Source organism: Molothrus aeneus, chromosome 1 (assembly GCF_037042795.1).
Source record: "Molothrus aeneus isolate 106 chromosome 1, BPBGC_Maene_1.0, whole genome shotgun sequence".
In the NCBI taxonomy this organism is placed as follows: Eukaryota; Metazoa; Chordata; class Aves; order Passeriformes; family Icteridae; genus Molothrus; species Molothrus aeneus.
This window is the reverse complement of record NC_089646.1, coordinates 118,274,662-118,297,582: the sequence shown is the minus strand read 5'-3', so window position 1 is coordinate 118,297,582 and position 22,921 is coordinate 118,274,662. Positions and strand designations below refer to the sequence as shown.

General features: G+C 43.7%; 1 protein-coding gene across 1 annotated transcript; it reads right to left on the bottom strand.

Moving 5' to 3' along the window:
* Positions 1-4,245: 4,245 nt before the first annotated feature.
* On the bottom strand, positions 4,246-21,441 carry VXN (vexin). The gene is made up of 6 exons (XM_066547031.1): positions 21,378-21,441; positions 18,390-18,445; positions 11,782-11,911; positions 7,834-7,892; positions 6,086-6,171; positions 4,246-4,432 (listed from the first exon to the last, which is right to left on the bottom strand). Exons 1-6 carry the CDS (start codon positions 21,439-21,441, stop codon positions 4,246-4,248), a joined length of 582 nt encoding a protein of 193 aa, XP_066403128.1.
* Positions 21,442-22,921: the final 1,480 nt, after the last annotated feature.

Sequence of the window (22,921 nt, the reverse complement as noted above, 5' to 3'; positions counted from 1 at the left end):
GGAAGAAAGGAGAGTAAGGCATATCTGAGGTGGTTTTTTCATGCATCAATAGGAATTATTTTATATATTAGCCCAACCTAAATTCACTACAGTTTATTTAAATAAAGTGGTATGCAAAGTAATTCTGCATCTTTTAGTGAGTAGCTCTATCACAAAGATGGTTTTGAAATGGTGGGGAGAAATTAGAAATCTTTTTTTTGGGGGGGCAAATGAATTATAAGTGGCTGTAAATGGGATGGACTGCCATCATGCAGTCTCTTTCTTTCAGATCAGTGCCCTGGTCAGTCTGTAGTTTGGGGAACACCAAATTATAAATTGGCATGAAACAGGTCTGAAAAATGCAACTTCTCACAGATGTTATAAATTATGACAACAGGCTTGTGTCTGGTAGTGCCAGAGGCAATGCCTTTGGCTGCACAGTTAATAGCTTGTGCCTTTGGTGGAAAAATGGTAAAGTTCACTTATTTTTGTAATCACTCTTTCACATTTTTCTGACAATGTGCTGGAGTCAACCTAATGCAGCTTTCTGTACAACTTCATCTGGAAAATATGTTGCACATCCACATCCTCTTCCATACTCATGCTGGTATTTTTAATGCCCAGCTAAAGATCAGGTATTCCCAGACAAGTTCCCAGCAGAGGCCAGGTCCTGGAAAAAATCTGTGGCAGCTCCTGTGGTGTGGACACTCACCAAGAGGACATTCCCTGGCTGCTCATACTAAACATAGTCTGTAATGGAAGAGCCAGAAATGTGGCAGCTTTTCACCAGAGCTGTGTGCCTATGGGCAGTGTGGCAGGCAGGGAATAAGTCATCCTCTAATGGGGAGCTGTGAAGTCTGGGTTGATGGACCATTCCCACACCAAAAGCTTTTTTCCTTGTGTCCTGAATTCTTTCCACTTGCAGTCCTGAGTCACCTTCCCTGGGCTGGGCTCCTGTGCTCCTGTGCCACCCACCTCAGACTGGGCCGTGGCTCAGCAGGGGCTCTCCAAAGCCAGGGTTGTGTTTGAGGTAAGTTCAGTGGCTTTGTTGACAACTCCATTGGCTTTATTCTCTACCTGAGCCTTAAATCCCTTTCAGGAGTCTCTGTCTTGGCACTCTTATTTGAAGGGAGGGATGTAACACAAATGCTGTGTCTGGGATGTGCTTGAGGTCAGGTGTGTAAAGGTGTATCTGATTTCTAGCTGCTGACAGTGCCCGGGCTTTTCTCTGCACATCTGATAACAAAATGGCTCTATCACCTGTACAACACTGGAGCTGCTCACAAATACACTTTCAGGCTCTGGAGAACAACCTTCATGTTCTTTGCTATCAGAGATTCACCTTTTTTTCAGTATCATACTCCCTCTTTTACTTGCCACTAAATGCTTCCAAAAAACTCCTAAGTCTCTGAGATCCGTATGTAACCATATGCTACTTATTTTATTGTTTGTTTGGTTTTTTTTTAAAGAATAGAACATAGTTTTAAATCAATAAAATAAATACTACAATACAAAAAATCTTCACAGCAGTTCCTGGAATACAAGGAAATTAAATATGCTTCTTGTAAATAGCTCCTTCTCTTGTGGATCCAAATTATAAATAAATAAATAAGAAAAGCATAAATACACATGTCAAAATACAGCAATTATTAAGAAGAAATATTAATAATCTCCACCTCCATCCTCATACTGCTCAAAGCTATTAATAAATTGAATACTACTACTACTACAATGCAACTTCCTCAACAAGCAAAACTCTTGCTGCCCTGGACTGTGTTTGAGTACTTTTTGGGCCATGTTAACTACAAGGACAGGTACCACAAATGTTCACTCTCTTAATTACACCTAATTCAGTAAATGGACTTTTCCCAGTGTCTGTCCATCACCCTTATTTTTCCTTTGTTTAGGAAATGAGACCAAAAAAAAGGACTCAGTGATTGGTCTTCTCCCAATTCTTTGAATGCATGTACTGCAATGCAGGGGAGCAGTCCCACTGAATTTACTAGGTTTACCTATGTGTGCAAAAATACATATATGGATTTCTGGCAGGAGTTCTGTGGGCTGGGGAGGGGGCTGAAGTGTGGTTAGTGATATTTGTAAAAAGTGTTTCAGGAAACTCTTGACCATGGCTCCAGCTTGGCTCAGTCATAGAGGACCTGATGTTGGCAGGGTCAGGGGTGCTCAGACTTCTGCACAGGATCAGTGTGCCAGGCTCTAATTGGAAGGTGAGGTGGGCCCCTGTCTCACAGGGACCTGTTCAGGTGAGCAGCCTTCAGTGGGTGTCAGCATTGCTCTCCCATGCCAGGGCAGAGAACACATGGTCAGCACTGGGTCACCACTGCCAGCACGTGGTTCACAAGGAATTCTGTTCTCCTTCTTTGCCAGGAGCAAGAAATAAAAGCTGGAGAGCAGATCATCCCTGTCTTAGGCTGCTGGGCCAGAGAAGGACTTTCACCTTTGGTAACGAGGAGGGAGAGTCTGTGTGGTTTTGAGGTGCAAAGTTTTCCTCTGGCCAGTTGAGCAGTTCTGCTGGAGGAGCCTGTGATGGGAGCAGTGACAGAGAGCTGAACGGGAGGGCTAGCAGAGGTATTTCATGAAGGTCTCTCTCCTTGGCACACTCTGGACTGACTTGGCTCTAGCAGTATGAAAAGCCACAGTACCTTTTTAAGTAAGAACTTCCATCCCCATCCTACTACCACTCCCACCATGTCCAGCCCTCAATAGGTTTTTGCTGCTGCCCTCCTTGCAGCCATCAGGACCATATGCTCTGTAAAGCTACTGGCCTGCTCCGTTTGTTTTCCCATTCCATGAACTTTGGTCGCTCAGGCTGTCAAGCTGCAAACCTCTCCTGTGTGCTGCTCCACCCAAAGCCACAAGTCCTGGCTGTCTTTCCCTCCCACCCAGGTGGTCCCTTGGTACTCCTGAGGTGGTGACCCTGAGCAGGGCCAGCTGCCCCTCACTACCATGGCCTTGCCTGTGATGGATCTCAGTGCATTTCACTGCACTGGCTGCAGGCAGGTAAGGTGCAGATGGGAGCTCCTTCCCCCCGCTGCTGTCACAGAGTCAGACCTTTATTTTTAATTTACGCCTCGGTGCATGGGCGGTTAGATCAGAGGTCATCACTACTACAAACAACAGGAGATACGCCTCCTCTGACTTTATATTTAAAGTTCTGTATTTAGGGAAACAAGTGTTTTTTTATAATAACTAGGAGAGCACTCACAGAAGGCAAGGCTAATAATAATATTGTCCATAACAGTGGCAAAAACTTTTTTTATAAAACTGTTTCATTCTTTTTTGAGAGAAAAACTAAAGAGGACCCAATCAGCAATTTCTAAATTGAAAAAAAAAGAGAGAGAAAATTTTTTAAAGCAAATCCCATTAAATCCACCTATTCATAAGCACAGGTCTCTTACATGCAAATATCTTATACTTAGTCACTTAGTTGCACGATTTACATATTTTCCTTCCTCCTAGTATTTTGTGCACTTATTAATGTAATATCCTTTCCACATGGGTGGAGGGTAAATTGCTGACTACCATTTCACTTATAAGCAGGTTCTACAGCAAAAAGTATCCCTTGAAGGTATCCCATTGCTAATAGTTTGATCTGGCAGGACAACTTGAAACACAAATCATTCATCACATAGCAAAGTTTGGTACATATGTTTGCAAACTTGCTCAGTTCTGGCCCATTGTTTTAGAATTTTTGCATCTTTTACTCCTGCGTTGAAACATCAAAACTGAAGGAAAAGAGATATTTAGCATGTGTCATTCAGCCAAGCATATCGCAAGATGAGGTTTTTATCTCATGATATGAGAGGGGAAGGACGACAGGCAGTGGTGCACGAGCAGATCCTGGGATTTAATGGCACTCTGTAATCAGTCTGCTGCCTTGCAGGAATGCACAAACCTCTTCGTAGGCTTCTCTTGTTGCAAGTCCAAGCTCATTCAGACAGGACATGGGAAATGGTGACCCACAGGTGAGTGGGTCAGCAGTAGTCTCAGCATTGAGTCAAGAGGTAAATTTAGCAGCATAACTGGGATTTTAGTGTAATGCAACAAGGAAAGGCCATTAAGTTGCATCATATTCACCATTTTTACCTTTGTTAGCCTTTCTCCCACTGTTCTGAGGCAATGGCATCAAGTAATAAAAAAGGATATAATTTTCCTGGATGAGCTGTTCTGTGTCTGTTCCCTCATTGATCCTAAAGCACCTTGTCCTGCTAAAGGACCTTCTGCCTTTCCAAGGGATGCTGAGCCTTATCAGTCCGCCTCAAAGGCACTGTTTGTTGCCCCCAGGTACTCTGACTTCTTCTTGTGCTTCATCCACATCTTCCTCAGGAGGCTGGGTGTCCCACACAGGTTGCCTCCTGTCAGTGGCAGGGAAGCTTCTGCTCCTGGTGGCAGGGACAGGTCATACTCTGTTGTCTTCCTCCAGTGCTGCCTGTGGCTAACAAATAAAACACAAAGTGTGTGCAGAGTGCTTCTCCCTGGCCCTTCCTCCCTGCTTATGGCAACTAGCCCCTTAAAACCAAGGGCTCCTGGCTGAAAAGGTGGGCCTGTGTGTAGGGGAGTAGAATATAGGTAAATAAAGGTAATATAGAAAGTAATCTTATCCCCTAAAGAGTTGCAGCTGGGTTAACTACTAAAGATTAGGAGTAGGCCTGATTTTAACAGGCCACGGCTGTAGCCAATCAGGAGAGTGTTATAAAGGAGTGGATTGGGTGGTTGAGGGCTCTGGAGTCAGTTGGCTGCTGTGAGGACAAGCAAGAGTCAGTGCCTGGAGGAGCTGCCTACAAGAAATGTCAGGGAGGTATGGAACTCTAGCACTATGGAACCCTTGCAATGTAATGACAATAGAACTCTTGCACTATAATGACAATACCCTTGCCTGGCTGCAAAGGTGTGCCCATCCCTAGGACCAGCAGGTCTGGAATGAGCAGGGGCTCTGTCAGTCGGGGGGCTGGGATGCTGCAGCTGCCACACTCAGCTTGGTGCCCTTGTTCCCTCACTGTCAGAGGGGACGCTGACACAAGGGGACAGGCTACCAGTGGGACCACTCCAAGTGCATCCTCTCTAGCAGTTGCCACCCAAAAAGGAGTGGAGAGATTGCCCAAGGAGAGAGCTGGGCCCTTCCACCAAAGCCCCAGGGACCACATGGCAGTGATGAGCTCCATTAGAACTGCCATCTTTGTGAATGGAGTGCGAGGACACTGTGACAATGAACTAGTTACCGTCCCTCAGGTGACAATGGTGGCATCTCAAATCCCACTCAGATCCATGTCTGGGTTAACTGCCTGGTGATGAGTGCCTTTGTACTATGATCAAGCTGTTCCTTAATTAGACTTTATGACATAAATTTTTTTTCTTCAATTAATTACATTTTCTAATCACATTTTAGTGTAAATATTACAGACTTCTTAGGGGGAAAATACTTTTATTTTGAATTATGATGATTTTTTTCCCAGTGATAAAGTAGAGCTGTAATGGGCACTGAGATAGCTGTATAAATGGCCATGGCTGATAATAAAATCTGCATAACTTTTAGCAATCTGTCCCTGCCTTTGGGAAGCAAGAGGCATGTCTGGAGGGTGGGAAGTGAGAGGAATGGCAGATTTGTCTTTACACACAAGCTGTGGGTTTGCTGGTAGATAAAACTAGCGCTGGGAGATAAAAGAAATGATGAGAAGGATTCCACTGATTGATGAATGGAAAAATATATTTGCTGTTACAAATGAACTTTAGGTTTGCTGATAAACAAACTTAGGCCTTGAAAGATGAAAGAAGCAATGGGGAAGAAAAACCCCCTAAATTCCATATAAATTAAAAATTAAAAAAGAGAGTTATACATTAGAAAGAAATCTTTGGTATCAGGCGTCTGTACCTCTCAATACCTCAGCCAATGGGGAAAGAGAGAAGGGAAATGTGGCTGAGAAATTGGGATAAAAAGGGAGGCTGTGTCCTCCAAAAATTGGAGAGATCCCAGGGGAATGCCCCATGGCCTCTCCCTTTATTAGAATAAAGTAAAATGACTCTTCTGTCTCCTTTTTGGCCATAAATCTCTGGTGTTTGTGGATTAATTTTCCCAACAGAAGGCACTTACTCTTCTGTAGAAGTGCGGTCGCATGTGGGCGAGCCCGTGACAGCCACAGCTTTCACCGTGATATGGGCAACTGGAGATGGAGGAATCTGGGGGAGGATAGAGCACATCATTAGGAAATGCCACTGATGAGTGGGGACAGCAGTTCATCTGAGGAAAGAGGCTGTTTTAAGAAAATCAATAAATGCTGTAAGTCTCTTAACAAGAGAAAGCAGGTTAAGGATTTGACGGCCCAACTCTCACCCACACAATCGCCAGTTGCTCACGTGAATATTCTCACTGAGCTCAGCACAGGACTTGAGTGAGCCACAGTTACACCTCCCATCCAAGAAGGGGCACTTCAGAGCTTTTTATTCCCTAGTTTTTGTGTTTAGCCTCGTGAGGCAGTGAGGTTTTGTGCAGAGTGAGCAGCCTGCCTCTTGCTGCTCCCCACCTCCAGGGCTGCCTGGGAAGCAGATGTCTCAGCCATCACAGCTCCTTCAGCATTCAGAGGAGTTTCCCAGTTTTGTTGTGAGCTGCTCTGTGGTGTGGGGGCACCCTGGTTATGCTCCAGTTCTGCCATGGCCCCAAAAGTGCTGAATCATCCACTTCCTCCTTGTCTGACTTGATCATAAATTGCCCTCCAGAGCTGAGTCACGTTTTCCCATAAACAGGTCTCTGAGAACAGCATATCCTCCAAGACAGTAAGTTTAAGTGTGAGTTGTTCAGAAATAGAAAAAAAAGTCAAAAATTGTGAGGTGATTTCATTATTTCAGGCGATAAGCATACTGATTGAGTTTACTGGTAACCCTGAAAAAAAATGTTCATATTATTGTCACTACCATAACTGGTCTTAAGCTTTCTAGGGCTACTACTGCTAGGATTAATCTGAGACTGGGTACATTTAAATGTGTTTTTCAAGTATCCTAAGACTTAGAGATGTTTGAAATCAGTTTTTCAAGCATCCTTTGAAATTTAATTAAGTTAATTATTAGTAGGTTCAATTGCATTCATTACACTGAATAACATTAGTTTTAACCATCTTTAAGTATTGTACTGTCATTTTTCTTAAGCGTAGCCCAGTTATCAGCTAGCAAGCATGCTTCAGCCATCCAAAAAAGCCTCTGAAACCATAAAGTTTCAACAGCATGGTCTAGTGTTGGCCAGAAAATATTACAAATATCTTTTTCTTTGAAGAAAAATGTATTATTAAATGTAGAGACTATGAAAATTAGGGGGGCACTGTAAGACAAAGAAGGGAGGGAGAACATTTTAGTAAAGGTGAGTCATTTTAAACCATAATATTTTTTCTGTCTATTAGAGAACACATTTTGGGGGTTTGTATGATAATTTTCCCATCAACTCTATGTTTCTGACTTTGGAGATTATTGTGTCAGGATGGCATTCTGGAGAAAACAAATTATTTGATGCTTGTTCCACTTGAGAAATTATTTTTTTCCCCAATTTGTGCAATTCCCTGAGAGACAAGAGGCTAATTTCTCCCAGCTCTTGCAGGTGGCTGAGCATCCAGAGCAGGAGCCTGCCTGTTTCCATCCCACCACTCTTCCTGGTCACTGAGGGGCAGTTCTCTGTCCTGTGCCAGTCTCTGCTCCCAGCTAAGGGATCCTCTAGCATAAATCATGTTTCAAGCTTTAACAAGGGCTGTGGAATCTGCAGCTCTGCAGCAGACTGACATGCTGTTACTGTGGGACATGCTGAAGGGTACAAGGTTTTAAGATGCATTGGTACTTGGTCTTGCTCTGTTTGCTTACCAAAGATTTTCCATCCAACAGGTGATTATAGGACTTGGATGACTCTTGTTCAGGAATTCCTACTGTAAAGCATAAGAAACATGATATTAGGTGCAATTATTCCATTGGCACAGCTTCTATGAAAAACCTCCTTCTGTGCAGTGAAACCCAGATATGGACAGAGCCCAGACACAGGTTACAGTCCCACCAGATTTGATTATAGCCAAAAGAGCAGAGTGATCATCTATTGTGATGTCATCTCTAAGTGATTGTGGAGCTGCTTAAGTCATTCTGGAAAGTATCTCAGCTTGCTCCTGGACTTTTCAAGTGAGATGACAAGCTGCCCTTAGCAGACCAAGCTAAGTGGGAACCTTTCCCCCCCTGTAAACATTCACATATTTCTACAAGCAAAGAGCCCAAATGCTGCTCCTCAGCCCCCACTGCAGCTTTGTCCTGCCTAGGAGATCATTCTCTCCTTTCTGTATTGCTCTGGGGAGTTATTTTAACCTGGGCAGAGATGTGTGCTATGTCAACCCTGTGACAGGGAGGGATTTCCACCTTTCTGCCTGTGGCTGAGTGACATCTCTCTCTCTGCTGTCCTCAGCTCTGAAGGTTACCCTTCAGTTTCAAGTAATTGCTCATCCGATAGCTTATCCATGGATAAATGCTCACTGACATTCCTGCCCACTGTGCCAAGGAAATATATGAGTGAGGGATGACAGATTTTTTCATGTGACCAAATCTTCCTATTTGGCTGGGGGAACATGGACCTCTCTACTGCTTTGACCAATGGAATATAAATAACAACAGCAAATTTGGAAATAGCCAGGGTGCTGCTTACAGTGCTGTCTCCAGCATGACTTAGCAACTGGAGCTGTCTCCTCCTTCTGGGGGCAATATTTGACTGTGATAAATATCCTAACCAACTTCCTTCTTCCTGCTCCACCCCCCTCCACTAATTCCATTAGGTACCTTACTGTATCCCCTCATGTCAAAGTTAATGCAATTACCTCCTCTCATCGTGCATATTAGGTACTGACAGTATCCAGCAAGTGGATCAGCAGTGCTTCAGCTCGTGCCCATGGTTTTTCTTTTTATTTGGTTTTGTTTTCTCTTATTTTGTCTGATTCTTCCCTTCAGCCCGTCCCTCTTATTAGATACAGAAAATACTCTTGCAAACTTTTAGCAAAATATGTAAGCAAAGGAAAGTCCTCCTGGCTTCATAAGGTTTGTAGCTGCTGCTGCCCTCAGGGCAGTGGTGGGTGGATGCAATGTGAATTCCACTTCCAGAATGCTGGAATGGACTGTCCTTCTGCTTTGATGTTTGTGCAGGATTTCTGATGGTAGCAATAAACATGCTAATGGCCTCATCTCTGTTCTTTTGTTTGTTTGTTGGTGGTTCTAATTTAAGCTTAATTTCTAAGTTTTGCCTACTCATTTCCCTTTCTCCCTTTATGAGATCTGTTTCCTCCTTTTCTGCTCTTGTTTTAGATTCCTACACCTTTTCTCTTGCTTGCACCTATGTGTCATCCTTTACTCTCATCTCCCCTAACAGCAGAGACCAGCAGTCCCTCCTTTCTGCCTCTCTGGCTCTCTGCCACCCTTTGCCCTGAGCCAGTCCCAGCCACTCCTTCTCCTGTCCCTGCTCTAGTCCTGAAGCTCCTGTTCTTTTTCATCCACTTGGCTCTGGTCCTGAGATCTTTTTGAGGTCCTTTCCTATGGTCCCAGGCTCAGTTTCTTCCTTTCCAGTTTCCCAGGCCCCACTCTTGTCTGGTTTGTTTCTTAATGGCTTATGTGCAGTGTGGTTGCAGACCAGGGATGTGAGGAACATGCACCTTTGTGGACCTACTTTAGAGATTTAGCACATTTTAACACCCAAATGTCCAATTTATCTTGGAAAAACATGCCTTGTGGGAGGTCTTCAAAGAACTACAACTTGACTGCATCTGGGTGATTTTTCATAGGAGAGCAAAAGATGTGGTTTTGGTTAGAAGGCCATCCCATATGAAACTGCACAGCCCTGCTCCAGCTTCAGTTTTCCAAACATAACACACCAGTGTTGGAGGAGCTGAACGGCCACTCTGTTTGTGTTTACTCATCTCCTTGGTTTTGTATTGGCAAGCTCTATTTTTCCTTCACGGTTTCTCACAAATATGCTGAACAAGCTTTGGTTGCCAAAAAATCAGGTCTGTGGCTAACGTCCAGCATCTGAAAATCCATCCCTGGTGATTACCTTCTAGCTGATCCTAAGCAACTGAACAGGGATCTTCTATAATAAGATGACTCAGGCAAACTCAGTAATTTAAAATTTATCATCTCTAAAACATTGTCAAGGAGTGTTACGACTCTGAATAAAGTGAGTTTATGACTCTGAATAAATTGAGCAATGCCATGGTCATTATCTCATTAATTCTACTGGATATTTTAAGTGTGAAAAATGTGTATTTTATGATTGGCTTTTTGCAAATATTAAAATGAATATTATATGTGTTATGTTAGAAAGTTATGCTGTATTAATTTTCTTAAGTAGTGTGTTAAATATACTTTTAGGTTATAACATAATGTTAAAATAGAAACTATGCTATGCAAGATACTTTTTTTTTAAAGAGAGAACTCACGTTGAGATAGCAGCCACAGGACACCTAAATCTTTCAGAGAAAATTAATTTATTGCTCCATTATCAGAAGAAACAAACTTCTTCCCACCTTGCTCAGTCATGAGGATGCCATTAGGATTAATAGGAAGAAGTTGACACTGACCAGACAGAATCCTTTGTTTGAATGGAATTTATGCATCATGTATGAGGTGTATGCATATGCAACAGGCTATTGCTTTTAAGGGTTAATCCTCTGTTAATGTGTGTCCTTTTTCGGGCTTATTTTGCCCAGAAAGAGGTACCCGGACTGTCCGTAACTCTTTTTTTTTATTGTCTTGTGTTGTTCTAAATCCTAATTGTCCAAATGTTTATTACTCTAATTATATTCCTATCTTTATAACCATTTTATTACTATAAAACTTTTAAAATTTTAAAAATGAGTGATTGGCATTTTTCACATCAGCACAGAATTATCCTCCAGGTACACAATAAAGAGCCTGCTTCTCTGCACGTGTGGCAGACTGCGATATCCAAAAACATTCTGGAGCCAGGGAGGAACGAAGGGCTTTGGTTCTGGTTCTGGCCAGCCTCAAGAGTCCATGTCTGGATGGGCTGTTCAGGTCCAGTCTGGCTAGCTATGAACCCCAGCCCACACAATCTTACATGGACAAAGGCAAAAGACCAGAAGGGCTCTTCTCCACGTGGGGACCAACGTCCCACGTTTATTTCCAAGGTGGGAAGGAGACAATCCCCTTCTTGTGGGGGACTTTTATACCCAGGGAGTGGGGGGTGGAGGAAGAGGACCACATCCAGTGGGATACAAGTCAGGAGGGGCGAGGGGAGGGACTGACCAGGGGAGAGACCACCACCACCACCAGGGGTACTGGGGTTGTAGTGGGATAGAATATAAGAAAATGAAGATAGTGTAGAAAGTAATCTTACCCCTAAGGAGTTGCAGCTGGGCCAATTATCAAAGATTAGGAACAGGCCTGACTTTAACAGGCCACAGCTGTAGCCAATGAGAAGAAGAGTGCTATAAAAGAGTGGGGTGGCTGGGTGAGTAGGGAACTGGAGTCAGTTGGCTGCTTTGTGAAGAAGAAAGAGTCAGTGCTTGGAGGAGATGCCCATGAGAAAACACCAAGAAGGTGTGAAACTTTTGCAATAAGGAGATAACAGTATGGAACCCCTGTAATAAGATGACAACGGGCAGTGAGGGAAAAACCATGCAATGGGAGAGGGGAATAACAAACCATGTGATGTAACATAAACTATTCAGTGCACTATAAAGACGACTAAGTGCAAACCTCCAATCACCAAGTGCAAAACAACAACTAGATAAACTGTTTAGTGCCATACATCAGTTGTGGACTCACCAGGGTGCTGGGCAGTGCCTTTGCTGGGGCCGGCTCTGCGCTGCCCGGGGCTGCCCCGCGCCTCCTCCTCGTACAGCACGCGCAGGAGATGGTCACCCTGCTGGGGCCGGCGCTCCGAGAGGGCCACCACCTGCAGGGGACAGGCAAACACCCTGTCACACCCGGCCCCGGGGATCAGGTGAGACAGGAATGGCAGATTTGGCTTTACAAACGAGCTGGGCTGGTAGATAAAACTAGCACTGGGAGATAAAAGAAACAATGAGAAGGATTCCACTGATTCATGGATGGAAAAAGATATTTGTTTTTTATGAATGAACTTTAGGTTTGTTGATAAATGAAATTAGACATTGAGAGATGAAAGAAATAACGGGGAAGAAAACCCCCTAAATTCCATATGAATTAAAAATTAAAAGGGAGGGTTATACAGTAGAAGGAAATCTCTGATATGAGGTGTATTAGGGAGTCTGTACCTCTCAAGTACCTCAGCCAATGGGGAAAGAGAGAAGGGAAACAGGGCTGGGAAATTAGGATAAAAAGGGAGGCTGTGTCCTCCATAAATTGGAGAGATCTCAGGGGAATGCCCCATGGCCTCTCCCTTTATTTGAATAAAGCCAGAAAGGACTCTTCTGTCTCCTTTTTGGCCATAAACCTCTGGTGTTTGTGGATTAATTTTCCTAACAGGTGCTCTCTTGAGGTCATGGGGGAACTGAAAGGCTGCTTGTTCTTCTTGCTGCTTTGCTGTCATCCAAAGGGAATTTTGTCAGGTGGGGACTGTGGGATTTTGTTTGGCTCCAGCTTCTGTGCTGTGTACAGAAGTATGGGAAAATCCTGCTGGGTCTTTCTGGGACCCAGCTACTTAGTTGTACCTTTCTGTACTCTCCTCAGGAGGCTGAAATGTGCTCTTCTCCATGCTGTACTGAATAGGATTTGCCTCTGATAGAGCCCAGATTTATTATTGCATCACATCTTGGGCAACCAGTCAAACTTATGCCATGCGAACTACAAATGTTGTTTCCTTATGGTCTCTCCTGTCTTTTGAACTTACTTACATATTGTACCTGATTAAAAACTACAGAGACTATGAGGCAGAGGGGAATTTTGCTCCTAGAGATTAATTTTCACAAACATTGGCTCACACAGACAAAACTCACTGACAGCTGCAACTTTGCGTATCCCCCTCCACTCCCTCCATCTCCCACAGTCCCTGAAAACAAGCAGGAACAAAATCAAGTTCTTTTCTAACCAGTTATGACTAAGCCATGGCACTCACTGTCCTGCCACAGGCAGCTGGGGATGCCAGAGCTAATGTGAGTTTGGAAAAACAGGGATACACCTCAAAAAAGTGGATTGGTCAGGACTGCTCTCCAGGATGGTCTGGAAAGAGTTTTCTCAAGAAGATCAAAGTTCCAACAGCAGGGACAGAGTGTTTCATACTTTGTTGTTTTTTTTAGTCTTCCCTAAAGACTTGCTGCTGTCATACAGAGAGCCACTTAATGAGGGTGAAGATCCAAACCAGCCAGGAAACAAGACATGTGGCAACTATTCAGACTATTTCCTATTAGACTAACTTATGTTGGAAGCCCATGAGAAAAGCAGTTAGTTGCATCTAGCTGATGACTGGCAGCTGCTGTCTACGTGTTTTTGATATAAATATAGTTATTTTGCCTCAAGACTGAGCCCAAAAGCTGGCCAGCTCAGTATTGACATAGAAATAGCCTTAATTCTGTCTATTGCTCTGCCTTCTAACACACACTCAGGATAAAAGCAAGAACCTATTCAAGCATGTCCCCTCACACTAAATTGTCCATTTCCTCTAATTATGTTTTAATTCAATTTGCCAATAATCTGCAATGTTCTGTGTATATGATTTTTTACACAGACTTAACAACATATGCAAACACATGTTTTTCAAAACAGGAAAGAAGAAAAATCCCAACCTAACCACTTTTAATTCTTTTGTCTCCATGTACCCTCAGGAGTCTGGTAGAGCCTCCTACATTACCTAAATCCTACTGACTAGTAGGATAAGGAGCAGAAACTGCCCAACTGTCACATTAGGACACAAAAGAACACAAGCTCACACTGCTGTTCTCAAGGTGAAGAAAAAAGGGAAGTTTATTTTCTGACTCTAACATTTATAGTTTTCTAAAAGTGACAGCGGGTTGGAGGGTGACAGTGACACCTCTCCAATGACACTGGTTAAACCAACAGTTTATCAACTCTTTCTTCTTCCATAAAGGAATGCAAAACAATGAGTTTTTTACAGAAAGTGTGTGAGAAAGTTCACTACAAGAATGTTAACATCAGAAGGTTTAGAAAATCTTAAAAAACCAAGGTAACACGCAACAACTGGCAAAAATACTTCTGGAAAAGGCAGGTAAGGCAACCAAAGCCTTATCCACAGCTGGATAGGGGTTTCCCCCTATTTCTGCAGATTTTGACACACAGCCTATCATGCTCCATGTGCTGAAAAACTACCTAAAGACACACCCAGTGTTCAGTTAAAGGAACTACTGATGTCCTTGAAGACAAGCACATGCTAAAGGAGGCTGCTGCTGGCTCCCAGCTCCACTGATCACAAATTTGGAGCTGCCGACAGAGCTGAGCCTCAGCATTGCTCCGATGCTTCAGAATGAGGGTGATGCTGGTTGAGAGAGGCCTCCTGTTGTTGCTTAAGTTGTTGGCACTGTCTCCCTCCCTCCCTGCTGCCCCTGGAGCAGCTCCAGCACCTCCCCATCCCTCTGCAGCAGCTCCTGCAGGCTGCAGGCTCCTGTGTCCACACACACCCTGACCACACAAACCTTACCAGGGCTCACCAGGGCATCACCCCCTGCACCACGGGGACACCAGTGGAGACTCCCATCCCCAGGACTAATATGATGGACTGTGGCCGGCAGGGGTCTCTAATGACAGCCCTTGGAGTCTGCCTCGTGTGAACCGAGCTCTTCTAGCTTTCAAGGAATGCCACAAAGCTCAGCTTTTCCCACCATCTCTGGAAAAATGTCCAGTGCTCTTGGTCGCACTTCGTCTTTGCAGGTGTGTGACAGAAAATGTCATCAACCCTCTGCTCCTGAGACAGCTGCAGTCACTTATTTTGCATTGTCATGGAAAGAGCATTTTTGGTAAGTAGGATGCTGGCTGCAGTCACCTCTAATCCTGAAAGTGGCTTATTTGATCAGTGTAAACCACCATGGACTTGAAACTTAACATTCTGCCTACGTGTTGCACAGTTTGGGGAAAATAAGAGGGTTTTTATCTTTATTAATAGCACGAATTATTTAGGCACATTGTCTGTGTTTTTGAGATTCCTTGTTGCATATGATATCAGTAACGCCAAAACACCTTTAAGCAGCAGAACCTGTATAAATAAGTTACAGTGCCATTTTCCATAACAGCTGGGGACAACAGTGCAATCTCTAGAACATATTTTCAGCAGCATTTTTTTGGCAGCATTTGGTTGTAGCACATTTTGGGAGTTCCTTATCTCCTAATTCAAGATTTCACAGTGACTTTGGCTACCTCACCCATTACTGTAATATGTAAAGACTTATCTAGGTCAGGAAACTAAACCTGCTGTAGCTTGGTTTTGATCTAAAGTGGAGCTGACATTTCTCTAGGGTACCTAGGGTAAAGCAGAAGGATCAACTTGGAGTCACTTTTCTTTTCTAGACATACCAGGAAATTTAAATCTGTGCAAATGGCAGAGTCAGCCAAACTATGCAGAATTAGCAAACTGCTCTCTAAAAACCTACTGTTTTTAGAATCTGTAAATCCTTGGGCTGAACCAGTCTGTTTTCAGGACTCTGACTCTGAAATCAGGGCCTAGCAAACTCTCTTTTTCTGGACTGTGCCATGCACATGAGAGGACTGAGGCCTGCCATACCCCCTGCTGGAATTAGCTGTGTTCAGAGGGAAGGGGCACAGAGGACACAGGGCAGTCACAGAGAGGCTCTTCCAACCATCCTGATCCTGGACTTAAAATCCCACTGCCAACCAACAACCGTCCAGAAAAGGTGACAATTAAATACCTGGCTTTGGATAAAACTTTGAAAGTTAGAGTCTGAACAACAATGTGCTTGTCAGTGGAGAAAATTCCAGATTTGTAGAGTTAAGTTATTTTGATGGCCTAATGCTGAGCTGATTTTTAATGTGGCAGCTCTAGCATGCACAGGGGTATTTTCTGCTTTCTTGCAAAGTGGACAGGTACTGGTGTCCAGACAGTTCTACCCAGGGGATTTTGGGGCTAGAAGAAGAAGAGAAGGGAAGGATCTACTACCACTGGAAATAACTCTTAATAGGACAATAGGAACTGCAAATATACATATTGGTGAAACACTCAGCTGAAAAAAATAAAGGTGCTTCCTCCTTTCTGTCACCCTTCCACAGTCATTATCATGCTTTTGGGATGAGTTCTTATATGTGATGGAAGCTACCCCCCACAGTCAGTAATTTGAATGTTAAATCACCTAATGCTACACTGCTTGAGTATTTCTGCTGTGAAAAAAAGGTCTGGCAGATGTCCACGTTGGTTGCTATTTTTGTCCTTGCTGAGGATTAAAGTTGTGCATCCACTGCAATCACCAGAGCAGAAGATTTCATGTTAGCTGAGGCATTTCTACAGCTCTGACTGCAGGTGCAGATGTAAAAGTGAAAAATAAACAATCATTCTGCGACTCTTCTGTGGGTCCAGAAATTGGCAATCACGGCTTCCTCACAGGCACGTCTATTCCAGTACGTGCAATTTCCTTCAATGCTTGCTTACCAGCTGCAAGCAGCTGCATCCCACTGGGGAAGGGGAATGTCTAAGAGTTGGCTGTGCTCAGCCAAACACTTTGGTTTGAGAGCCATCCTTGTTTTTGTGGCTGGAGCTGCAGACCATTCCTCAGGCTTGGTGTTCCCACTGCTAATATGATGCTGCCTGCATCATGACTAAGAGCCAATCAAAGGACATCCTTAATTGGGGTCAGGAAAGCCCCAAAGGGAAAAAAACCCCAATCCTCTTAAAATATACCAACAAAACAGGGACTTTCTTATCTTATTTTCTTAGGCTTTTATGAGTACAGTGCTGCCACAGCAGCTGATCCAATCCAAATTAAATATTAGGTGCTTCCATTTAGTAGAAACAACTGTCTTCTGAGATTTGGGACAAGATAACAGGCATAGAACTTCCTTTGATTTTGATGTAAACCAGCTGAATTTTTTCAGATTAATAGTTCTATGAGAAATATTGTCCAAAAAAAAAAAAGTAAATTATCCAAGTATTTTATTTCATCAATTCAGAATTGTTCACTTTTGGTTTGGACTTACCTCTTTTTATATTGCATGGAAAACAAAATATACCAAAGGTTTAACAAATGAAAGTGGAGTATCTCAAAATGGCTTTTTTTGAGTAATACTCCAGCAGTCTGACTCGTCTTTCTTTTGGAATGAAGAGTAATTTTGAAATCTCAGCCTGAGCTATGGGACAAGACCAACCAAACCAAGACTGTCACAATTTGGGAAAATATACACATGCAGAGTTTTTACTCAAAAAATGACAGACATGTTTCTGACTCTTCCTGGGGACCACTTCAGGTGTCCTGTGATGCCCTGGGATCCTGTGATCTGCTTTAATAACCAAAAGAAAGGGTGGGGTGAATGTGAGGGTTTTTTCCAGTGCACAGGTAAGTGTGGTAAGCAGGAGGACCTACAGTTCTGTGGGGAGATCAGGGAATCAGGAGTACAAAGAAAAGGCTCTTGGAAAATGAGGATGGATCTGGGAAGCAGGAAAGGGCATGGAAAAAGGGAAGGTCATGGAGCAAAATACTTCAGCAAAGTTCGAGATAAGAGACAGGTCTGTGGTGAGAAGAAATGCTTTGGCAGAAGAGTCTCAAACTTGTAAGAAGTGCTTTGATATGCAGAAGAGACTGTCATTCCTGCAGATCAGCTAAAAGGATTGTGCAAGGAGTTGTGAATGTGTCAAGTGGATTTCAGGAGTGAAAACTGTCTCTGAAGACAAGAAACCTCACACCCATGTGTGAAAGCAGCTGAACTTGCAAGACATTTACTCAGAGCATGAAAAATGCTCAGTTATTTTAATATGGGGGTTCCTCTGTGCCCTCTGCACCAAGGCTGAGGCAAAGGCAGGCAAGAACTGCTGGGACCAGGGGACAAACATGAATATTATTATTATTACTACTTGATTAACACTGCTATGATTTGGTGTGATTTGCTTACTTTTCATTCCTGCAGGTGTCTCTGGGCTTACTGTGAAGGCTCTGTGGACAACAATGAAGTCTGTGATTCCCTCAGATGGCCAGTGTTGGTAAGCCACTATGTTCATTTAGACTGGCTCTGCATGGCAAGGCCTTTTTTGAGGTTTTTTTGGTTGGTTTTTGTTGGTTTTGTTTGTTTGTTTTTTGGTATTTTTTTTCAAAGCCCTTCTGTAAATAAACTGCAGCTTTACAGGAACTCCCCCTTCTGTTTCCCACCCCACTCCCTGCATCAGACATGGATGCACTCCTTTACCCTGGAAGATCTGCTTCCCATTTACCCACTTTTGAGAGTATGGATAGCCAACTAGAATGTGAAAAAAATAAAATAGGGAGAGGAAAGGAGATTTTTCTTACACTCTTTGCAAGGATGTGCTGTGAAGCTTTGGCTCGTCTTCGGGCAGGACTACATGCTGCAAAGAGAAGAACAGAACATGGTCAGGATGTTGTGGAGATGGACATGTGCCCCCCAAAGTCCTCTGTAAGAATTCACGGTGGGCATGGTAGGAAGAGGGGGGAGAAGAAAGGGTTTAAGGAAGATTCCAGCTGAAACAATCGGGAAGTCCCTTTTGATGAGATCCCAGAGACCATGCTCTGGCTGCACAATACAGAAATCCATGGCCACAGGACCACAGCCCATCCCAAGTTTCTGCACCTCTCCCACAGGCTTCCAGAAGGAGCAATCCTCCTCCCTTCTCAGTTTTGATCTGGCCTCCCACCTGCCAGTACTTCAGGAAGAAATGAGTAGTGTATACATCAACTTGGAGATGATGATTTTATCTAGTTAGAGACTTTATCAATAAGCTCAAGCTCCCACATGACATTGTTTCACTTTCACTGCATGATGTCCAAAGCACAACATTTGCACTGAGCCTAATATTTTCTTTTTCAATTCTCAAAATTACCTGTTCTGTTCTTTGGCTTGGGACAATTTCCTTAAAGTCTTTGTCTCACTTTTTATTTCTTAGACCCACAAAGACACCAAAAGCATTGAACACTAACCAATAGACACACAGGGTGCCAGGGCCACAAGCCAAGCTTTTGTCTGGACTGAAGCAGCTGGTTTTGGGTGATGGTTTTACTGGACTAAGTGAAGGCTCTTTAAACTGTTGTTGTTTGAGTTGGGCTTGAAACTGGCCAGAAAGACTCTGTGATCCTCCCAGCTCCTCCTCTCATCATATCTACCCTGCCTTGTGTTCAGGCTACCAGAGCCACAGGATTTAACCACCAGTGACAGAAACAGGCTTGCAGAAAGCTGCCAAATGTGGAGAATTAACTCCAATTCTAAAGGCTGACCCTGGGGCAAGGCATGTGAATGGGGGTTTCCTATTCAGGCTGTGTGTATAATCCCAAGGCTTTGAGGAGCCAGGAAGGTTTGTCACAGGATGATGGGTGACTCCTACTCCCCAGGTGAGCTTTCCTTTACGTTGTTGGCATACATTTCACTTGCAGTGCTTATTACTGCTGTGTATTACTATGTGCAGAGTTTTGGAGCTGTGGGAGCAGCTGGAGGTCATCCAAGGCTGCTCCTTGCTGGAGCCAAACTCCTCTCCTCAGATGGCAGCAATAACAAGTGCCTGGGCTTTCCAGGGCTCTGGTACAAGCAGAGCTGGCACTGAGACCAAAGTCACTCTTCCTAGACAGCTTGTGAGTGTCTAACAGCCATCCCTCCACTCCCCACTGAGGATGTAAGTCCTGAGCATGGGGAGCACACTGGAGAGGAAATTCTGGCCTGTGCTGTGCTGTGCTGTAGTGAAACAGGACAGGAAAAAGGGAGGGTCCCTGTGAGCTGCCCATTGCAGTGCAGGGCACTTCCACACTGAGCTTGTCACAAGGAAGTTGTCTGCCTGCCTGGAGTGTGCTAAGCTGTCAGTGTGATTACAGTCTGCTCTGCACAGTGTGATATCCTCAGGGATCCTCACTGTCTTCTCCTGCAGGACATGTTTTATATTTTAAACCATGTTGAGTGTGGGATGAAAGCCAGACAAACATAATGAAGGTGGTTTGGGTTTTTTTAAACCTAGGAATACGCTGTAAGTTGTTTTTGAAGCTGCTTCCATCACCTTTACTTCTGGAATTTCACTGTCTGAGGACTAAACTAATTGCTTCTAAGCAAAACACTCAAGTGCATAAAAGTTTAGTGATGCAAGGAATTATCTTCTTGTCTCTCTGGCACTTTAGGTATTTTACCACACAGCGTAAGGAGTACAGATTTTTAGAGATTTCTACCAGAAGCAAGTGCTCTTGTACTGTTATAGCTGCTACCCAGGCTAGTGCAAAAGGAAAAACACATAAATGTGCCTAACAGTAATAAATTTGCCTACTTTCAGAATACATATGATCCACAGTCCCTCATCCCCTGTTGTCTGCCAGAATGAGTGGCAAAAGGTTTACAGGGCTGAAGAAAGGCAAGGCATGAAAGGAAAATCACAGCACCAGCAAACATGCAATTACTTGAATAGGCATTGAAAGGAGGGTGAATCACAGAAGTAGCCAGAAGTGACCCACTTGGGTGGGAATACAATGGCAGCAATGCAAACAGTGGGGCTGCAAGGCTGTCCCTGCAAACACCAATTTCTGCAGAGCTGGGGAAGGGAGAGAAGAAGGAATCCTTGCAGATGATTTATGTGGATTTGCCTGCAAAAGGATGTTTGTACGTATTTGCTGCCCAGATTTTGGGCAGCAAATACAATTACAGTGATGGTTCACTTTGTCATTTCCACTTATATTCCAAAATTAAGCAGCTGAGAGCTCATGCTCGCAGCTTGCAAGTAAAGATCTGATCTGGCCCCACAATTTGTTTTCCCTGCTTTTCCCTGCTTTCTTGTTGCTGAAATATGCAGCCATTGAGTTTAAACTAATTTGTTCAATCAAATGCAGGCTGGGCTTTGTCCGGTTCTTACTCTTCATTAGAAGCAATTAATGTTAATCATGCATTCATTTCCAGGGCATGGCTTTGGAAATGTTCCACTTATTGAGCCAGCAGACTTAAATTCAACATTCATGCACTTCACCCACTTCTAACTGCTCGCAGAACTTCATTCCCTTTTCTATTACACAGAAAAGCCACACAGTTGCAAGCTGTCACTTTAGCAGTTACCTCATAGGTACAGCAACACCGATTCCAGAGCTCCCAATTTTGCCAGAGTAAAGATTTTACAGAGCCACAATATTGAAGCACCTGCAGGGATTAGGTCGAGAAAGCAGCAGCAAGGGCTGGGCTGCAGGCAGAGCGCGGCACAGCAGAGCAGATGAGCTGCTCCCTTCAAATATTTCCCCGCTGCTAAACATCCCACCCCTCTAAAAGACAACACCACAGCCGTTGTTAGATTTGGATGTACTCACATTTGGAAGAAATCACAGTGAAAACTTCTAAATTTTCATCGCTGCAGCTGTAAATCTGGTGCATTTTCCACCTCTCCCTACTGACTGCCTTTCAGCTTCATGCAACCGCTCTGAACTTCTGGTAAATAGGTTTCACTAATCCAATCTGGCTCTGTGATCATTGTCCAGATCTACAAAGGACAGACTGATGCTGTGATCTCATCTCATTCCATATTCTTCATTGCAACATTTTCTGCTCCCATCTGCCTTTCTATGAATAATATTAACACAAAGATTTAATTTAGCTCCTGCTTAAGCCTCTACTCAGATAGGAGCATTTTATTTTACATTTACTTTTACCAGTGTAGAGAATCCTCTGCAATAAATAGCTAATAATTAAACTCTAACCTATTGGCAAATGTTCGCAGAAGTACTGCAAAGATATTTGAAATAAGTTGGGTTAAATGTGTACTTTAACACATTTACCATAAGAATTTGCTCCTTACACATAATGAGAAGATGACTCTAGTATATTAAGAAAAGCATTTTGTGCTTTACCTTTTCATTTCATAAACAAATACCGGAATCCTGTGTTTTTCAAAGTAAAATTTCAAAAGCAGATGCCTAAGAAAGGCAGATGTGCATAGATCTCCATGTCCCCTGCACATCTGTGGTTGCAAGGGGAGGAAAGGTGGCTCAGTCATGGATGGGTTCCTGACTTGATGGCTCTGGGGTCTAATCCCATATTTATGCACTTCAATAAAGCGTCTTCTTGCCAAGGCTTTTAATTTCTTAATACTCTCATCAGAAATTGTTCCTTTCCACCTCTATAAATATCAGCCCCCTCAACTTCTGGTGACTCAATGCTGCCATGGACACCCAAGAGAGAAAATTTTGGCTTGCAGGCTCCAACAACTGATGTAGTTGGAGCACTTTCAAGTGTGAATAATGATATTAAATTATATCAGTCTAATGAATACCCTTCATTACTACCACGTGTGTGTCTAATTAGCACAAAAACAAGTGCTGTCTTTTCCTATAGATGTCTGCCACCAACAGTCCCAGATGGAAAGTGCCAGTGAACATGGGATGTCACTGTCATATTGATGAACGTTTCTTATTGGAAATAATAAATATTGGTCAGATAGGCACCCTGAGCCTGGAAGCCTTTTGGTTGAGTGGAAGGTGTCGCTGTTTCAAGAGAGCAGCGAGCAAAGAGAAGCTGCTGTCACTTGTCACCTCCCAGGGCAGGCTCCTGCTGTCCAGGGGCAGCAAAGCCTTTGCAGGGCTGGGGGCATTGTCCCAGGAAACCGTGCCGTGCTCGAAGCAGGCAGTGGGACGGCAATATAATCAACCAAAAGTTCAATTAGTTTTTGATTTATTGCGCCACATGTTCTGCTTGTATGACTGATGTCATTAACATCAGGCTGGGCTGGCGCATTCATCTGTGCCCGCCCGGCTGCCTCTGAAGGCGCAGGCACTCAACAGATGGGGAGCTGCACGGGTGCGAGGCAATTGTTTACCCCCCTATTGTCCCCGTGTCAAGCAATCAACCCAAATCCATT

Coding starts and splice junctions, on each gene's coding strand:
- VXN (XM_066547031.1), bottom strand. CDS start 21,441: ATGCACCAGATTTACAGCTGCAGCGATGAAAATTTAGAAGTTTTCACT. Junction 11,912..18,389: donor AGCACATCCTTGCAAAGAGT/GTAAGAAAAATC, acceptor TGTCCCCTGCAG/GTGGTGGCCCTCTCGGAGCG. Junction 6,172..7,833: donor TGTTGGATGGAAAATCTTTG/GTAAGCAAACAG, acceptor ATCCTCCCCCAG/ATTCCTCCATCTCCAGTTGC.